The sequence below is a fragment of the Gekko japonicus genome, unplaced genomic scaffold (genome assembly GCF_001447785.1).
Source record: "Gekko japonicus isolate JY-2015 unplaced genomic scaffold, Gekko_japonicus_V1.1 scaffold384, whole genome shotgun sequence".
In the NCBI taxonomy this organism is placed as follows: domain Eukaryota; kingdom Metazoa; phylum Chordata; class Lepidosauria; order Squamata; family Gekkonidae; genus Gekko; species Gekko japonicus.
Genome location: NW_015175980.1, coordinates 840,216 through 859,667, shown reverse-complemented (window position 1 = coordinate 859,667; position 19,452 = coordinate 840,216). Strand labels below are relative to the sequence as shown.

At 48.3% G+C, this 19,452-nt stretch overlaps 1 protein-coding gene across 5 annotated transcripts in view; it reads left to right on the top strand.

Annotated features, from left to right (window-relative positions):
- EEF2K (eukaryotic elongation factor 2 kinase) overlaps window positions 1-19,446 on the top strand; it is a 48,867-nt gene extending 29,421 nt beyond the window's left edge. For 4 of the 5 annotated variants that reach the window (XM_015426196.1, XM_015426193.1, XM_015426195.1 and 1 more), the window contains 12 exons: window positions 205-337; window positions 1,084-1,211; window positions 2,014-2,215; window positions 5,452-5,519; window positions 7,279-7,356; window positions 9,132-9,194; window positions 9,392-9,451; window positions 11,604-11,738; window positions 13,615-13,803; window positions 16,119-16,243; window positions 17,583-17,761; window positions 18,676-19,446. In XM_015426196.1, coding sequence (XP_015281682.1) covers window positions 205-337; window positions 1,084-1,211; window positions 2,014-2,215; window positions 5,452-5,519; window positions 7,279-7,356; window positions 9,132-9,194; window positions 9,392-9,451; window positions 11,604-11,738; window positions 13,615-13,803; window positions 16,119-16,243; window positions 17,583-17,761; window positions 18,676-18,785 — 1,470 coding nt within the window. In that variant the 3' untranslated portion in view covers window positions 18,786-19,446. The remainder of the gene's footprint in view (window positions 1-204; window positions 338-1,083; window positions 1,212-2,013; window positions 2,216-5,451; window positions 5,520-7,278; window positions 7,357-9,131; window positions 9,195-9,391; window positions 9,452-11,603; window positions 11,739-13,614; window positions 13,804-16,118; window positions 16,244-17,582; window positions 17,762-18,675) is intronic. The other variant, XM_015426197.1, reaches the window with a different exon arrangement.
- Window positions 19,447-19,452: the final 6 nt, after the last annotated feature.

The following is a 19,452-nucleotide window of genomic DNA, read 5'->3' as shown; positions in this document are numbered from 1 at the left end:
CTTTCCACTTCCCAGAGGAATAAGTTTGTTTGAGTCAGTAGACCCCAACGTCTCATTGGAGGGGGTGGTCTTGTGCCAGTGTGGAGAGCTATTTCACATGAAGTGGCTTCCTCAAGTGTGGCTCCTGTGTTACGGTGGCTACCAAAGTGCAGCAGTGACATCTTAAGGCAGGCCTCTTCTCACTTTAGCCGATTCCCCCCACAGGCTTTTAGCCACTTCACATTTGAACGGTCAGGGCACCAGCTGATCATCGTAGACATCCAAGGCGTCGGAGACCTTTACACGGACCCTCAGATCCACACAGAGAGTGGCACAGACTTCGGAGATGGCAACTTAGGTAACCCCCCCCCCAAAAAAAACACACAAAAAAAACAGCTTGACGTTTTGTGGCCTTGGTAGTTTGTTGGGAAAGAGCTGATTGTTACTGTGGGATAACAGCCTTGGCCGTTTGTTCTGTGCCGCAAACTGCCTTTGGGGAGGGAGTGGTTTGCACCAGTGAAGGGGCGTGTACCCTGGGAGCATGTTATCTTTTCCCTGCCGCTCGCTTTTGAGGGCCATTGTTGTGTTGTGGTTGGACTAGAATTCAGGAAACTTGGGCTCTAGTCCTAGTTCTCTCTCACACTGCCAGTCTTGTTTTCTGCCTTTCTGCCTCTGTCTTGGGCTGCTGCTGCCTATCTCTGTCTACCCTACCTCACAGGATTGTTGTGAAGATAGAATGGGAAGATGGGGAAATGATGTGTGTTGCTGTGAGTTCCTGGGTGGAAGTGGGGGTGGTGGTAAAAACATACTCACTAAATAATTATCCTTCCATTGCTCTGGATGGCAGATTTGTTATACGAAAGCTCAGTGTTGCGTTTCTTGAGGCAGGAGCCATCGTAGCTGCTTCTTCCTGTGCCGCCAGGGTGACTTTTTGAAAAGATGTTTCATCATACTACGTTAACATCTGTAAAGCAGCATTTTAGAGTCTATGGGAGTTCTGAGAATAGCAATAGGGGTGATGAAGCATACCCAGTTCCCTATGGAGGATTTGGGGCTTTGTGTATTGAAATGATCTCTCCATAGGGTTTCTTTGAATGTCCCTAGGTGTGCGGGGAATGGCCTTGTTCTTCCATTCTCATGCGTGCAACAAGATCTGCAGAAGCATGGGCCTCGTGCCTTTTGATCTCTCCGCCAAAGAGAACGATGCCTTGTATCGAAGCAGTAAGCTCCTTGTAAGTCCTTTCCCGCAAGATGCCTTGAACAGCAAGACTCTGACCCCCTGCTAGGTTCTCATCTTTGTTTTGCAGGAATTTATGGGCTTTGTGAAATGAGATGGCAAAAACACTGGATATGATTAATAATCATTTAATCGTGGCCGACCGCCATGCGGATAGCGAAAGCCACACAGTGGGGCTAAGCCCTGGCCGCTGCGTCAGATTCTGCAGATCAAACGTTTAAAAACGTGTATGGGGGAGGCAGAAGAACTTACAATGTTTGCATATGTGTGGAGTTTGGATGGCATTGTGGTTCAGAGTGCCAACTGCAGTGCATGCCAAGGCATTGGGGGATCTGGCATAGGGCCTTAGAGGCTGTCTGGGTATAAGAGGCAATAAGGGAGAGAGGAGGGAGTCATGTGAGGGAAGAGAAGGCTTTTCATTGGCTGAGAGAGGGTGATGGAGCTGGAGGAGTGAAGATCACGGGCTGGAATCGATCATGATCTGGATGCAAAGGATGATTGTCGCAGATCCACTTTAAAGAAATGGGAGACTGTTGAAGCCAGAGCAAGCCCCGCCTATCTGTTTGTTTGTTTACTTCACTTATAGTCTGCCTTTCTCAGAGACTCCAGACAGAGTGCAAAATTTTAAAAACCGACCACATGATAAAAACCATAAATACAATTAAAAATAAAAAAACATAAATGCAATTAAAAATAAAAACATAAATGCAATTAAATTATATGCCAAAAAATCGATCTAGAAAAGTCACACAGGCATTAAAACTGAGGTCCCTCCCCCACTGTTTTTCTTTCCGAAGGAATCGGCACGGACGGTTGTGCGGGGCACAGAAGAGAAATGTGGCAGCACCCGAGTGAGGACCATCTCCGGTAGCCGCCCTCCTCTGCTTTTCCGTTTGTCTGAAAACTCTGGAGACGAAAGTATGAGCGACGTGGCCTTCGACTCATTACCTTCCTCTCCTTCTCCGGCAACGCCCCATAGCCAGAAGATCGACATGCTTCGTAAGAACTCTTCTCTTCCACCTTGTATCCCAGTCAGTAAAACAATCTGTATTTTTGTTCTCCCATATATGGATGTGGGACCTCTCTGTTCTCAGCATCGCTCCTGTGTTTGGTTTAGTGGTTAAGAGCGGTGGACTGTAATCTGAAGAACTGGGTTTGATTCCCCACTCCTCCACATGCAGCCAGCTGGGTGACCTTGGATCAGTCACCGTTCTCTCAGAGCTGTTCTCTCAGCCCACCTACCTCACAGGGTGTCTGTTGTGGGGAGAGGAAGGGAAGGAGATTGTAAGCTGCTCTGAGACTCTGAGTGAAGTGCGGGGTATAAATCTAATTTCTTTCTTTCTCTCTTTCTCTCTTTCTCTCTTTCTCTCTTTCTCTCTTTCTCTCTCCCTCCCTTTCTCTCTTTCTCTCTTTCTCTCTTTCTCTCTTTCTCTCTTTCTCTCTTTCTCTCTTTCTCTCTTTCTCTCTTTCTCTCTTTCTCTCTTTCCTTCCTTCCTTCCTTCCTTCCTTCCTTCCTTCCTTCCTTCCTTCCTTCCTTCTTTCCTTCTCTGACCTCTCTTCCTGCCTCTGCCCCTCAGTGCCATTGGTTGATCTGCTCTAATGTAGTGTGGGCAGGAAGGCCATAATGGTTCTCATGTTAACTAGCTGGATGGTGGTAAAGCTCACGTGAGGTGTTTGTGCGCTTGGGTACACAATAATAACAACTTTGGGTTTCAGAAGCAGCTTTATTCCTTTGTTGGTGGCTGGATGCCTTGGGGCTTTGAAATGGCATCTTGCCAGTCCTTATCAGAGAAGCAGTTTTGGAATTGATCAGTGATGTCTGATAGAGGGTGCTTTGTAGGCTATTGCGATGATTCCCAATGTGGTATCCATGGGCGTCATGGCGACTGCCGAGGTGTTTCCTGGCACCCCCTTGCTTCTTCCCTAAAGCAAAGAGGCAGCCCTGGGGGACCTCTGCTGCACTGAAGTTTCAGAAGAGTCCCAGAGTGATCGCCTGCAGGGAACACCCATTTGGAAATGGCTACCTCCATCGTAGGAGGATGTTTGGCTTGCAGTATCCCAGTATTTTGTAACTGGCCATGCCCTTCTTGATCAACCTTCTTGATTTTGGTTATGCCACTCATAGCAGCCATTTTCTGGTGGCTCCTACCACCCTTTCTCAAAATTCGAGGCTCAGTAAGCTTGGGGACCCCCTTGGCTTAAGTTCTTGCACACGTTGATAACAGAGTTTCACAAAGTACTGGTCTCCTTTAAGGTTTTCAGGAAATCCACAAGATCAGTTTAGCATTGCTGCAGAATGTTGACTTAGGCGCAGGGATCTTTGGGACGGTGTAACGGAGGCCCATGTTTGCCTATTGCAGTTGCTTTCTTGTGTGTGCATCTATGTGTGCGCTCCCTCCTGTAGCCAGGCAGTAGTGAGCAATCAGGGATTAAGAATTTGTGCTCCCTCCCGAATAGCTCCAAAGGCAGGTTTGTGTCCTTAGGCAAGAGGCCAGGGAGTCAACATGTGCAGAGGACTGCCAAATCCGGGTTGGGGAATTCATGGGAGATTTGGAGGTAGGGTTTGGGGAGGGACCTCAGCAGAGTATAACACCATAGAGTCCACTCTCCAAATCAGCAGTTTTCTCCAGAAGAGCTGGTCTCTGTAGTCTGGAGATTGGTTGTGATTCTAGATCTCCAGACCCCACCTGGAGGTTGGCAACCAGGGCTGTTTTTGAGTCGGAACGCACAGGAACGGAGTTCCGGCTGGCTTCAGAGTTGGCCACACCCACTACTGCCAAAACCTCTGTGTGCGTGGCTAAAGAGGGAAGGCATGGAGAGTGACCCCCCCCCAGCAACTCCGAGGTGGGTGGGCCAGGGGGGGCCTGGAATGCCTCCCCGGGACTTCCTCGGTCTGTCCAAGGGCTGGCTTGCCTGGGCGCCTTGCAGCCGCGGGGTGCCCAGGCAAGCCAAGGGAAGACATGGGGTGTGGCCTAATACGGTAATGAGATGTGCTGTCAGGGGTGTGGCCTAATATGCTAATGGATTTCTGCTATTGGGTGTGGTCTATTATACTAATGAGTTCCTGCTGGGCTTTTTCTACAAAAAAAGCCCTGTTGGCAACCACACCTGCACAACTGTTTCATGCAGCCCCTGCAAGCCAGGTGGGCACAGGAAACGGCTTTAAGTGGAATGGACAGGTGCAAAGTGAAGGAGGAGGGCAGGAGGGCTTAGCAGGGTTTAGAAAAGAATTAGCCGATACGTGTTCTGCTGGTCCGTCCCATTAATTTCTGTTCCAGAGGGGAGCCGTTTTGGTCTGCAGTAGAACAGCGCGATTCAAGTCCGGGCGCACCTTCGAGCCCCAGGAGATTTTGGGGTTGTGAGTTTTCGAGAGTCAAGGCTCCCTTTGTCAGATCCGACGAAGGCAGCTTTGACTTTCCAAAGCTCATACCCTGAAAATCCTGTTGGTTTCTAAGGTGCTTGTGGATTCCCATCTAGTGGTTAATTTTTGGGCGTCACATAAATAGCCAAGTCTGCTTAGATCAAGTTGGTCCGATTCAGCTAGTTTGTGAATCCAAACCCAGTGAAATTTCGGAGGCCACAATGAGTGTGGCGTCGTGGTTAGTGTCGGAGGAGGATCTGGGAGACGTGGGTTCCAGTCCCTGGTTTGCCATGGAAGCTCACTGGGTGACCCTGCCCCCACTCTCAGCCTAACCTACCTCACAGGATTGTTGTGAAGGTAAAATGAAGAAGGGGGGGAGGGCTATTGTAAGTTGCTTTGGGTCCCTACTGGGGAGACTGTTTTACTTCCCCACACACACACACACCCACGAGGCGATCACAGGCTGGAAACGGGAGAAAACGGTAGATTTCACCACCTGACTTTTAAATCAATGTATTAATATTAATACTGCTGTATTTATTTATCTTATAGTTCTACTGTTGTTACTATGTTGTAAATCGCCCAGAGGCCCTACAATAGTAGGGATTGGGGTGAGTCATAAATGTAATATAATAAATAAATAAATAAAAGCGGGTTATACCGGGCTAATTCTTTAAAAATCCAATAAAGATTTTTTTGGAAAGAGAATTTAAAGACATGTCAGAATTACTTGTTTTTAGAAATGCAGTGTGAAGCCGGGCTTAAGACTGTTTGATGGAACTGCTTTGGGGACTGCTAAGATTCCATCTCTTCTTGGCCATACGAGAACTAATAATAATGTTTTAAAAACTTATAATTTTTTCCCCCCTCCTAGACTGGCCTGTTTTTAATGAAGTTGACAATTTGGTTCACAAGGATCACGAGGGCCTTGACAACCAAAGGGTAAGTGCTTCTTTGAAGACTGGGCTGGACAGAGGTGGAGACAGAGGAGTGGACTGGAGGGTTCCAGTGTTAGAACAAAAGAGGGAGTTAAGGGAGCAGTGAAGAATTCCCCCTTCTGTCCTCCCCACGGGCTGGTCTCACAGACCCAACCGTGGCCATGGCTACTGCTGTCTCTTTGCTTCCGAGTTGTCTTCCAAGGCCCCAGTCACACCGCGGGAAAAACCGGGGCGGAAGTGTGGCTTTTTAGAGCCACAGCAAAAGAGAAGCGCGGCGGCGGGATCAGACAGATCCCCCGAGCCACCGCACCTATGCTCCCAAGCGTGATCAGATGCGAGGGGGAAGCCACGGACAGGAGAGCGAGGCGAGTCAGCTGCGCATGTGTGTGCCTGCGCAGTTCGGCAGGGGGCCTCACATGCCGCGGGAGACGGGCACGTCGGCGATCACACGGCCGCCCGTGCTGCGGATTTTCCGGTAGGTGCTTTGCAGGTTTATTTTAACTCCGTATCTTCGGCCGGAAGAGACGGACCGGGGATGTTGCGGTGTGATCGCGCCCGCTTGATGTGCCCCCGATCCATCCCTCTTGCGGATCAAATCCTCCCGTGTGACCGGGGGCCCAAGACTACCAAGTCTTGATGCAGCACGGCAGCATGTCTCAAATATAAAAACAAATCGTGGCTTGGGTCCCCGTCACTCAGATCCGTTCTGTCAGTTGAGGCACTTCTCTTTGGTGGAGGAATCCTTCCCCTGAAGAAGGCTGCCTTCCAGCCAAAATCAGCCCCCAAAAGCGGTTTCCCGAAATCTCGCTCTAACACAAGTGTCTATTCACGTTAAATCCAGAATTATTCCTCCAGGAAGGGATTCCTATTGGGACATGGGTGAGGGAGGGGCAGCCGGCTGCTTCCTGCCTTCCCCCTGCTGGATCCCGTCACCGACAGTTGGAAACGGGACTTTGGCACCTGAGTTAGGTCTGTGCACAACGGGGAGTTGTCCAACTGCTTCCTTCCTTCCCTCTCGCAATCAGAGGTGTGGATCTCCTGCTTCTCTCTATCCTGCGTTCTAACTTTTCTAAAATTATTCCAGGCGTCTTTTGTCAGTAACCCTCTTGATCAGGGGTCCCTGCTGGGGTGCCCGGGGGTGATGCCATGGCACCTGTCAAGGCCTTTCCTAGTGCTTGCCAATGGTTTTTAGAAAGTGGGCGGGGCCCATTAGGACTTCTGCTTGGCAAGGCTTCTGATTGGCCATTGGGGATTCGATTGGCTGTTCAGATCTTTAAAATCATTGCTCTGGCAGCAGCTGCCACCACACCACACCACACCGATCTTCTCTGTGGGACTGAAGGTAAGCTGTGGCAGCCATTTTGTGGCTGGCTCCACCTCCTCTGGCAGCCATTTTGTGGCTGTGTCAGCCATGCTATCTCAGAATTCCAAAGGTGCCTTCAGGTTCAAAAAGGTTGGGGAGCCCAGTTCTTGATCTGTTTTCTACTGTTTGTCCTGCTGGGCTTGTGAGTGAGTTAGTTCTTGTGGATGAATTAGATAGTGAATTAGATAGTTCCTGCGGACGAATACATTCTTTCAACATATCATTGTGGCCCGAGCCCAGGGCTGTGTAGGATGAGAAAAACGGGGCTATCGAGATGTAATCTGACTTGTCCGGAAGGGACACAGTTGTCCATAAAACAGGGGTTCTTCTTTGCTTATTGAGAGAGCAAAGAAAATAGTGTCGTTGTGTCCTTATTTCCTCTGCTTTTTTTCCACTATAGGACTCTGAAAATGGAGGTGATAGTGGATACCCCAGTGAAAAGAGGAGTGATCTGGAAGACATGGATCACCGAGACAAGGTAACTCATTTTATTTCAAGTCCTGCTGGTGAAGGGGCCGTGGCTCAGTGGTGGAGCCTCTGCTTGGCATGCAGAAGGATTCCGGGTTCAGTCTCTGATCTCTCCAGTGATATAGATCAGGTTGTAGGTGTGGTGAAAGACCTTGTCCAAAGACTCTGGAGAGCCGCTGCCAGTCTGAGTAGACAATACTGACCTGGTGAGCCCCTTGAGTAAGTTACACCTCCTTGTTCTGTAGGTGGGGCAGATGCAAATTTATTTGCAACTATTTTCCCACCCAACTAAGGTGGGTCCATGCCCTTCCTACTCTGCAGACAAATACCATTTGTTAAAGTGACCCATTTGGATGGCATGCCAACTTGCAAAGTCTTGAATCTCAGTGTGGTGGAAAAACCACGGTAGAACAATTTTGGACTCCGAATCGGGAGAAAGAGGATCTTTATTGAGGCTAACAGCTGTTAGGAGCTGAGAGGGATCACCCCAAGAGTAAAGCCCAAGGCTGCCGAAAGCCATTACTTAACACTTTGATACCCTGATGAAAACAACAAATGGTTCCTCCTTTCTGGTTATGCCATGTGACTTTTAGGCATTGTGGTTTTGCAGAGGTTAGCAAAAAGGCACGTCTTTGTTTCGACAAGATAAATCTAGAACGTAGAGTCACAGCAAGCAACCTTTGTGCAACCTTCCTTTATGATTTCTTAGGAACTCTGCATTTTGCTGTACTGTGTTGCAACTCCTTTCTGTCTACTTACACATCATTCCTTTATGACCAAACTTTTCAAAACAGCCTGACCAAAGTTTCAGGCCTAGGCGTGTTTCTGGCCAGTCTCTTGTTATTCCCACATCAGCGAGGCACAGGAAGATGAGAAGGGAGAAGGAGCATGTGAGCGCACTCTTGGAACATGTGAATCATGGGCTCTTTGGCTGTCTGAATGCAGCCTCACTCCTATTATGGTTGCCAAGTCCCCGCTGCATGTACAGCGGGGGACTCCAGCTTCGTTCCGGGAGTGCACGCCGCAACCACGTCACCCGGAAGTGACGCAACCACAATCATCCGAGGGAAAACCATAGAGTTTTCCCCCGGATGACCGTGGCTCCGCCCCCAACGCGCCCGATGTGACTGCGTCACTTCCGGGTGACGTGCTGACGCCGGGCACGTCACGTGCTTTGGGGGTGGGGTTCCCGCCGGGGCCCGATCCGCCGCCAGCAGGTAACAGGCCTCTTGGGCAGGGGGTTCCCGCCCCCCGGCGGGACTTGGCAAGCCTAACTCCTATACACAAACCACTTCCCTAATCAACCCTTTTAGCTTTTAGTTCCATTAGGGGGGGAAAGACAGACACAAAAATTGTACCTCTTTTTCCCCCTGCCAGGGCTAAAAGGAGCCAGAGGGCTCTGTTTGAGCAGGGAAAACATGTAGGGTATGCAAAGAAATGTACAAATCGCCCTTCCCCAGTACTGCCACCCCAGTCCGAACCCCATCTTCTTTTTATGGCCAGCGCTTGTAAGGAGTTGCTGTCATGGGATTCCAAAGTCATGTACTTTGACCTCTAACCTTTGGGGGGAAATCAGCTTAAGTATTTGAAGTATTTATCATTGCGAAGGGAATGCATGATCCCACGACTTGGTTAATGTTTTGCAAAGTACATTTTTGGAAGGCTGCATGAATATGGGGGTGGGGTGGGGTAAGAACAGTTGAACACTCAGTTAAAAAAACAACTGCTGCCCTGGTGGTATGCAAACATGGGCTAAACTGTGCATTTTTAAAATCTGCTACGCAGGGCCATTCCAACCTCAACCGAAGGCACGAATCCGACGAGGACAGCTTGGGAAGTTCTGCAAGGGTAAATAAAAGCTGAAATCTCTGCAGATGATTGGCCGGTCTCATTCGTTAGCTTACTCCCCTTCTGGTTTGCTTCTCCAGCTTGCATCCTTCTGAAAGCAGTTAATTCCCCCCCCCCTCTTTGAGATGCTGAATCGTATTTCATTTTCATTCACTTCCTTTTCTTTTCACTTTTCAATCTTCTTTCCTCACAATTAGAGAATTGTGGTTGTAAATAAATCCTCTGTGACCACTGAACCCAGTCCTCGGAACACACTGGTGATTCTGCATGACTTCCTGCCTTGCACAGGGTTTTGGGTCTGTTGTGCGGCTCGATTTAGTGTTCATTCGGTCCTGTTTCTTTTGCTCTGTCCATGTGGTTGGGGAGGTTCGTCTCTTAAGAGGTCCCTCCAAGCCTCTCCGTAGGCTCTAAAACAAAGATGTGGATTTCGAAATCCTTTTAACTGTAACTGCGCAGTAAGTCGCAGGCAATCATTCACTATCCGGACTTTTCAGTAGTACAGAGATATGTTTTAGAAAGCAAAATCTCCTAAAATGAGAAGGAAGGTGAGTTTGCTGAACTACAGACACTTTTGTTAGCTGCAGACTTTGGTGCAATTAACAAACTTTGTCTTGGCAGATCAGTTTTCTGGATCACAGCAAAACACCCCTTTTATGAGACGCAGATCCAGGTTTTTTCCCCCCTATCGCTGCCGTAAACATCAGGCTTTGGCGAGTCAAAATGAGAGCCTGCAAATAAGACGATTCCTGTCCACCCACATCATGGGAGGTTCGGGTAGGGGAAGAACCTTAAATAAAGTGGATGGCCAAACTATGCTTTGAGACTAACAGTGCAGTCCTAACCAGAGTCGCACCCTTCCAAGGCCATTGAGTTCAGTGCAGTTAGAAGGGTATAACTCTGCTTAGGATCACAGTGTGAGGTCAGCCGTGAGGGAGCTTGTCTTGGTGGAGTCTGCCTTTGCCTTGTAGCTGCAGCATCTGTATAGAGAGAGCTTTTGTGACTCACCACTGTCGTCTGTAAGGACAAAAGCACGTGACTGCATTGCATCGGGACCGTCCTCTCCCATGCTTAGGTGGATTCAAGTCTGGAAGAGGGCAGTCTGGCTTTACTTGCTCGGATTGTTTAGGCTGGTGTGTGAAGGCGAGTGATTCATGGGCACGACCACTGAGTTCGAAGGGCTTGGGGGAAACCTGCATAGATGCGGCAAGCCTGTTGTATCACGCTCTTGGTTGTGTTACAAGCCAATAATAATTGTGTACCATCAAGTTGCAACTGACTCAGGGCGGCCCCAGGGCCATGGGGGTTTTCAAGGCAAGAGGCGCTGAGAGGTGGCTTGCCATTGCCTGCCTCTGCATAGCACCCCTGGTCTTCCTGGGTGGTCTCCCATACAAACCATAGCAGCCAGACTGTAACACGGTCAGGCCAGGGTGGGAGACAAGGCTGCCGTTAAGACCCAAGCATGTGGGAAATTAGGGATCTGATACCCCCCCCCCAAATTATAATTTGACCCCAAAAAGCAGTTGCAAGATCCTGTTAGGGATCAGGACTTCCTTCAGTTCCATGTGCCATTTCCCCAATCAAAATTGTCTCCTCGCCTCGCCAGAACTGCTGTTAGTTGTTGGAAAATACCCTTACTGTGTCCCTGCTCCTGAGCTACGGTGGGGCTACTGGGGGCTCTACCCCTTCCTCAAAGGGCCGGCCCCTTCCTTAAAGGCCCCCAGCTTCTTAAAGGCCCCCTGCTTCTTCCCAAAAGCATTTAAAGGAATCCTTTAAATGCTTTTGTGAAGAAGCAGGGTGGTGGTGGTGCGCCCTCTCTCCCTCCCTCCTGCAAGATTTAAAGGGTCCTCCAGCTGATTGGCAGGCCACGTGCTCCCTGCTGATCAGCTGAAGGGCTCTTTAAATCTTGCAAGAGGGGAGGGAGAGGGGCACACGTCACCCCTCCTTCATTATGGCAAATAATGGCAGCCCCACCAGAAAACAATTTGCCCCACAAGGCACAAAATCCTGGCAATGGGCCTATGTGTCCATTTTCTTTACGGATGAAGTTTCCGGGGGTCCCCTGAAGCTGCTTTTGAGTCCAAATTACACATGGGGTGGGAGGTTGATCAGAGATCCCTGCTGTGATTCCCCAACCCCAGAACATCAGTCAGTCCAGAAGTGTGGGGAACTGCCATGCATCTTTGTCCGAAGATGGATGGAAATTCACGGCCATGGAAGATCCAAGCTGTGCAGTTATCAGCATGCTTTTTACTTTGCAAACCACTTTGCGTAAACGCATAAAAAAGGGGTTGCTGTACAAGCCATAGCCTGTCTTGGATCTCTCCCTTCTGGAGGGCTGTGTCTGTCAACGGGATGACACACTTCCGGTTTTCAAGGTAAAGTCACATGATGCCTTTGCCCTGGTTTTAGGTCAGCGTGGAGAAATGGAATCTCTACAATGCCGCTCGAGTTCACATTCACAGACCCTCCTGTGTCGCAGTGGAAGTGCAGAGACTCAACGCCCTGGAGTTGGAGAAGAAAATTGGGAAGTCCATCCTTGGAAAGGTTTGAGCACCACGATCTCTTGTTCCTGTGCTTGTGATCCGCAGAACTGATGGCCAACGCTGCTAAAAGAAAGCAAGTCCCATCTAAGCGGGCCAAATATTTAAGTAAACCAGATGGGTCCAACCCTAGGGAAAGAGTACTCTTATCTACCTGCGCACAAGCAAACTGTCCCTCATGGTATCTCATCTTCAAGTTACTTCCTATTTCACTTCCTGTGTTGGAACTACCAGCACTAAGGAAGGTCCTACATAAACGCTTTTTTTTTACGCTCTTCCATTTTGGAGACGGGGCACACTCAGGCAGCATTTTCTCTTTGTGATTTCCACTTGCACGACAGAGCATGAGCCAATGACCTTCCTTCACTTGGGACCAGACGCGGGTGTGATGTTTGAATGATGTTAAGCTGGCTTCCTGTCTCTGAGGTGTCCTGGGAAACAAGTCCTCCTCCTCCTAGGGAGCCATCTGGTGCTTTTGGTGGTATATCTCTATGCCCAAGGCAGATGCCTCACAGACCTACTTCACCAGGAAGGTGCAGTCACCTTCCTAGGGTGATTTGCTTTTTTCCTCAGCCCCCAAAGGGGTGTGCCCTTTTATGGTTTTGTCCTCACAGGATGGGGCTGTTACTCAGTGGCAGAGCATCTGCTTTTCACTCTGAAGGTCCCAGGTTCTCTCCCTGGAATCCTCACCTAAAGGGACCAGGTGATATGAAAGACCTCTGCCTTGAGACCCTGGAGAGCCACTGCCAGTCTGAGTAGACAATAGAGACCGATGGTCCAACTAAGTATAAGGCAGCTTCATGGGCTTAAGGTGGCGGATTCCTTCCAGTTGTACTCTTAAAATGTCACACACATTTGCTGCAGCAGTGCATGTTGAGTTACTTGCCAGCTTGGCTTCTGCTGGCATGTTTCCATTTTTGGTTGTTGTTGTTGTTGTTATCCATTCAATTGTGTTTGACTCTTGGCCATTCTATGGGCCAGCTCTCTCTCCACGTTTTCCGATCTTGTACTGTTTCCTTGAGTTGTTCCATGCTCAGGCTGGTGTTGACTTTTATGGTCTCTAGCCCCCAAGTTCTTTGGCGGCCCAGTTTATTTTTGCTGCCAACCAATCCAAGCATAATTGCTTTCTCCCGTGAGTTCTCCCGCATGACATAGCCAGAATAAGTCATTCGCAGTTTTATGATTTTTCCTTCCAATGACATGTCTGGTTTGATTGTTAGGTTGTTTTAATAGCACAGCTTGCACAATTATACGTTTAAAGAATCGATACCCCCTGATTTTTTCTTTTTGGAACAAGGAATCCCAACAGTGAGTCTTTCAAGTTGGGAAACTGCTCTGCGGGAAGGATAGGAAGATGATGTGACAGGACCCCCAGCCAATCAGCATTCTGCTGAGCCTCATCTGCTTCGGGGACAGAATGTCCCCTCTGATTATTAGGAGACTGTTATGTACACAAGACAACAATGTAGGGAACGTGCTCTATGCTTGGTTTTTCAAGCACATCTGTACCTACTATTAGTTTCCCTGTGGAATTGACTCTTCATGAATGTATTTAAAAATATGCCCTGTTCTCCAGGCAACATGTATTAATCAAACTGGCACACTGAGGTTTGTTAAATGCATCGCACCTGATACTTGGGGATACTGTGATGCTTTTGAGTCCTCTTCCATGAGGTGGGGGAGAATTCTCCCTGTCAGTATTGTATATCCACTCCCATCCTGTTTTTATGGGAGAGGCAGCCAATAAATATTTTTAAAAAATAAATTCCATTTAATATATAGAGTTTTAAGCGTTTTGTGGAATTCAGCCACTTTCTGGCTGTCAGGATGGCCTCCCTTTCATCCTCTCTGGGTATGATTTTCCTTCTGTTTCCTTGCAGGTCCACTTGGCCATGGTTCGTTACCATGAGGCGGGCCGTTTCTGTGAGAAAGACCAGGAATGGGATCACGAGTCCGCCATTTTCCACCTGGAGCACGCAGCCGACTGTGGAGAGCTGGAAGCCATCGTTGGGTTAGGTCTCATGTATTCTCAGCTGCCGCATCACATTCTTTCGGAGGTCAATCTGGAGGTAAAGAACCTCTTTTACTGTCTATCAGTTCATATTTTTATCTTGCTTTTCCTTCAAGGAGCTCACAGTTATGCATAGACAGCTTCAAGAGGGGGTTAGATCAACACGTGGAGCAGAGGTCCATGAGTGGCTGCTAGCCGCAAGATGTAGATGGAACTCGCTGTCTGGGGCTTGGCGGCCAACAGTGGGAGGGCTTCTGGAGTCCTGGCTCCGCTGGTGGACCTCCTGATGAGACCTGGGTTTTGGCCACTGTGTGACACAGTGTTGGACTGGACGGGCCATTGGCCTGATCCAACATGGCTTCTCTTATGTTCTTATCTATAGCCCTTCCCTCCACTGTTTTATCCTAGCAACCATCCTCTGAGGTAGGTTAGGCTGAAATATAGGAAGTGGACCAAGGTCACCTTCATGAGCTTTCTAGCTATGTGGTGCTTTGAACCCAGGTCTCTACATCACACAGTATAGTGTCTGTCATGGCACTAAATAGACAGTAAGAGTGAGTGTGTGTGATTTTGTTCCCATTTTTGGGAGATTGTGAAATCAAGAGTATCAGAATATGAGCCTTTTTACACATTTCCCCATTTTAGAGGTACACCTAATATATTTTTTTGTGTACCTAAAAACAATGACATGTGAACGTTGGACATTGTTCGCAAAGGCCTGTATCGTACAGCTAGCCAATCAGGTTTCCCTGCCTCGGCAGCCAATCTGCATTTGTTTTCCATCATGTGGGGAATGTCTCTCTGTCCCTGCCTCTTATACCAGGAATGGTGTGACAAAGGAGACGCAGGTGGCAAAGTTATTCCTCTAGCTGTAAATCCAATTCCTGACATGCCTCAGGGCTCTACAATTGTTGTCACTGGGCTACCATTGGCCACCACGAATCTCTTCTTGCTGACCTCCTGCCCAGTCCCAGGATGACAAGAGAAACCCCTATTCGGGATTTTCCATGGCATGCACAGATGACTTGGGGAAAACACAGAAACAGCTGGAAGGGATTCCGAGGGTCATCTAGTCCAGTCACCTGCACAATGCTTGAAATTCGCGGCTACTCCTCCCCACTCTCCCAGGGGCCCTGCTGTACTCCCAGGGTTATTTAGACTTGGGGTGGTTGTTGGAAGCTGACCCTCCTCCCCTGAATCCTCTATGTGTGCCAGAGGACCTGGGAGTGGGAAGGAGTTGGGAGCAACCTCAAAGGCCTTACTCCCTATGGCGATCTTGCTCTCTTCCCTCTCTCACACACAGGAATTTCCTTTTTTCATTTCTTCTTTCTTGCTGAGCAGCCCCCTACATCTATATTCTTCTTATTTGTTGGTCTATGGCTGTCTCAGCCTGTTGTTTTATTATATATTTTGATGCTGGCCCAGCCCAGGGACTTGAGGGAAGAGACAAAATCACTTTCCTTTCAACTTCTGAAATGCCTCACAGGAGGCTTTTAGAAGTTTAAAATAAAATGTTTTATTTAACTTAGAGGAGAAAAGGTCAGGTGGAATCAGGGGTAGGATGTATGAGGTGAACAGATGATAAAAACTGAGGTAACTTTGTAATCACACTAAATCCAGGTATGTTGCCAACAAGTGTTTTTGCTTTCCAACAAAACTCTTGAGGAGAGAGGCTTTCTCTTCAGTTTCTGCTTTATTTATTTTATTTATAAATTCAATTTTTAAACCACCCTCCCCTATACTTGGGGCTCAGGACAGTGTACAACATTCAAAGATACAATCATAGATAAGTTAAATAAGTTAAAAATAGTAAAAAAAACCCCAAAACCATTACAGATGATGTCTAAAACCTTTAACTTGCAAACACAAGTTTCTGAATTTCACTGACACTTTACGTTTAAGGCAGGAACATACAATCAAATTCCCAAAATCATTTTATATATACAGATCAAGGGTTCACTCCCCTCTTTAGAGTATCTTCCTTTTCACTGGGCAGGGATTACTTCACTAGGAACAATTTCCCTTTTTGGCTTGAATGGGGATCCTCTCTGATGCTCACTCCTCTTTGCCTCCTTCCCACTCCTCAGTCACTGCTTAACTGTCCCTTCTTCAACTGTCAGTTCCCAACTGTCATATCTTAACTGACTCCACAGAATTCTGTTTGAACAGCCTTTCACTCAGAGGTTCTCAGACTCTGTGACGCATTAACCCTTGATAGGCCATCACAGTCCCTCTCTTCTGTTGTGCTGAAATTGCCCTCTCCAGTATTAACACAAAACCTCCCGAGTGATTAAAATCACTCAAATAAGAAAGAATGATGGTGTTCTCTGATGTCCCATTTAGCTTTGTCCCCACCTGTTTTTGTTTTTCTAGGACAGCCCAGAAAACAGAACCAAAGGCTTTGATTATTTACACAGAGCTGCAGAAGCGGGAGACCGCCCCTCCATGATCCTTGTCGCGAGAGCATATGACACAGGCGTGAACCTTGCCCCTGACAGGTACTGCATGATGAGGATCCCTAACTGGCTATCCTTTTGTTAGGCTGACGACTGATTCATGGTGCAGATGCAGAATGGTTGGTGGATGTTCAAGCCATTATGAGATATTAACAGGAAATGGCAGTCCTCACACCTGAGAGTCTCTTGTGAGCTTTCGGAGTGGGATACCTGTTGGAAAGAATGGAAACCCTGTCGTTGAAGGAAAGGGACAACGGGAAACAACCCCAAGTGGTTTGAATGGATAGAAAGATGGAAGAGTTCCCTGACTGGAGCTAGCTGGAAACCGGGGGCAGTCTTGGAAGGACTACCTGACTCACTCTCTAGTAGTCTGAGGCAGGTGGAGTTTTGCCTCCAGGAGTAGGTCTGCATTTGCTAGAGGAAATATGACTAAGGCCCCGGTCACACGGGGCGGATATCGGGGGGGGGGGAGGCGTAGCAAATTGCCCCGGTGCAGTTTGATCCGCGATTATACGATCAGACGCGCCGGTGGCACTCCATGGGTCCTTCCCTCGGAGCCGGCATGTAAATGAGGGGCCGGAGGGGAAAGCTGCGCGCCAGTGCAATCACACCGTGGGCATCCAGAGGCATCCCGTGGCAAACCGTTTGCCAGTACTTTGGAGGTACTACTTTTTTATTGCGCGTTTTCGGCGGTAAGCCACGGGTTGGCCACGGGTGCGCTCCACTTCCCAGATGTTGGGGGGCGATCGCGTACGGATAATCCGCCCACCACCCGTGGCTCTCCCACGGCAAATTCGCCATGTGAACGGGGCCAAAGGAAAGTAAACCCTGCAGCTGTTGAAACTCACTGCAGCTTTGGGAAGTAGGGAGAGCATAACAGTATTTATAGAAGTTACAGAAGGAAGTTTGAGTCCAGTGGTACCTTTAAGACCGACAGAGTTTTATTCTGGGTATAAGGTTTCGTGTACACGAAAGCTTATACGCAGAATACCCACTAGACTCAAACTTTATTCTGCTGGTTCAGACCAACAGGGCTACCCACCTGAATTTATAGAAGTTAGTTTGCTTTATGTTACACTTACAGAAAATCTGTTGATGACAGTCTGTTCCCAGGAACCCACTATGGGGACCATTAGACAGGTAAAGAGTTCCATAGGTGAGGCACCCTTTAGGTGCAACTCATAAAATGGGAGTTCTACCTTAGTCTGCTAACGCAAGTCTTGGACACATAAATCTCTTCTTAAAGTCTTTTCCGAATTGCACATCAGAGAGTCCCTAGTGTGTTAACACTGAGCTGTGAAGCTCAGACAAATGCCTTTTTTGTCTAATAACGGAATTGTGCTCAGTTTTTCCCCACCTCTCCTTTTTTATATTTACCCAGAGACCGAGACTGGAAGGAAGCCCTACACTGGTACGACGCAGCATTGAACATGACGGACTACGATGAGGGAGGGGAATACGATGGAACGCAAGATGAACCCCGCTACCTGCTCCTGGCGAGGGAAGCAGAGATATTAGCAACAGGGGGGGTTCATCTGGACAAGGACCCACAGAGAGCAGGTACCCCTCCAGCCTGTGTGCGTTTGTGCAGAAGGACTTCAATATTTCCAGTTGTAGAGAATTTTAAAATTCCAGTTGATTGGCCAGCATGAGAGAATTAAAATACTGCTTTTTCAGAAGTGTGCATGTTTGTGAATGTGTATTTATGTTTATACTTTGGGTAGAACAGTTAACTAAGGATGATGGGCGAAGATATGTAATTCAACAAAGTGGCACACTAATTCAGCCCTAGACTATTTTCTTATGGTTAATCCCTTAAAGACAGAAGCAGGGGCTCAAGTCTGCCTGGAAGTAGTTCCCTTGGTCTGGCCCGGCTCCCTCAGTATCAACGATGAAGGAAAGTTCCCTGCATGGGCGTAGGTGCCCTCTTGTTATTTTTTATGTCAATGGACTCCATGTGTTGTTTTTTTAAAAAATATATGGTGATGTGGCTGCAGTGAATTTTTGGGAGTGAGCATTTTGGTCCAAAAAGGGGTTGGGGACAGGAGTTGAAATGCTTCCCCAAAACCCATCACACCTTCAGCTTTTTCACATTGGTCCATCCCACTGCTCTTCTTGGCAACTGCTTTGGTGCTACGTGAGCCCAGCCGGTCAGGGATCACATAGTCAGCATGACTGATAATATAACGGTGTCACAAAGCCAAATATGAACTAGGGCAATACTTCCTGCTCTTGAGCTAAGCCAGCAGACTTTTTGCCCTTTCCCACAGTGCTGGGGGGTTGGGTTTCCCCCTGACTCCTCTTAGGGGCAGAGCTGAACCACTGCAGGGCAAGCTGGCCACTCCACTAGGTGGCAGTGTTTCAGCCATGGTGGGAACCCATTGGATACCCAGCCATTTTGTTTTGGTGTCTGACAAACAGACCGTTTTCCTTTCCTCCTGCTCCTCATGTGATTCTCTGTCCCGTCTTCCCAGGTGAGCTGTACACGGAAGCCGCAGAAGCCGCTACGCAAGCCATGAAAGGCAGATTGGCCAACCAGTACTATCAGAAAGCCGAGGAAGCCTGGGCCATGATGGAAGAGTGAAACTTGAACTCAGTACTGCTTTTCTTGCAGACATCAGAACAAAGACTTTTTTTTACAAGACTGTTGTTTTTGTTTGGGGAGGGAGGGAAGGGAGGAGGAAAGGGGAAAAAAGTATTTTTAGGTGTTGTTTTCATTGATCTTGTGGGTTTTTCCCCCATACAATGATTTCTTTTCTAACTTGATTCCAAATGGAATGAAAACTAGAAGTGGTAAAAATGACTGATATTTTAGAGCTGCAATATGGATCGCCGCTGATATTTTATAAAAAGGACCCGTTCATCCGTAGAAACCCTGGTTTACTGGAAAACTGTCGCTGCCCGTTTTGATGGTATTCGTCATGCGATCGAGAAGGTCATTTCCTCTACGCGCCTCACCTCCATCGCAGCCTCTTCTTGATTACGAAATGCAGGGTTTTCCCCCCTCTTTAAAAAGACTAGTGTTATCAGGTTGAGATTTGATCCTTGGGTGCAGAACCCAGGTCTTAGGAGAAATGGGAGAAAGATGGCCTTCTGTTCCCTCAACTCTTGAGGAGGAATGGCCCAGAAACGGGGACTTTCTTGCCTCAATCCGGAAGGATCAGTCCCCGAATGACAACACACCTGGCTGGGCCAGCCTTTATTTCATCCCTGCCACGGGGTATGAGGCGGTGGGCAGGACGGGGGGCACG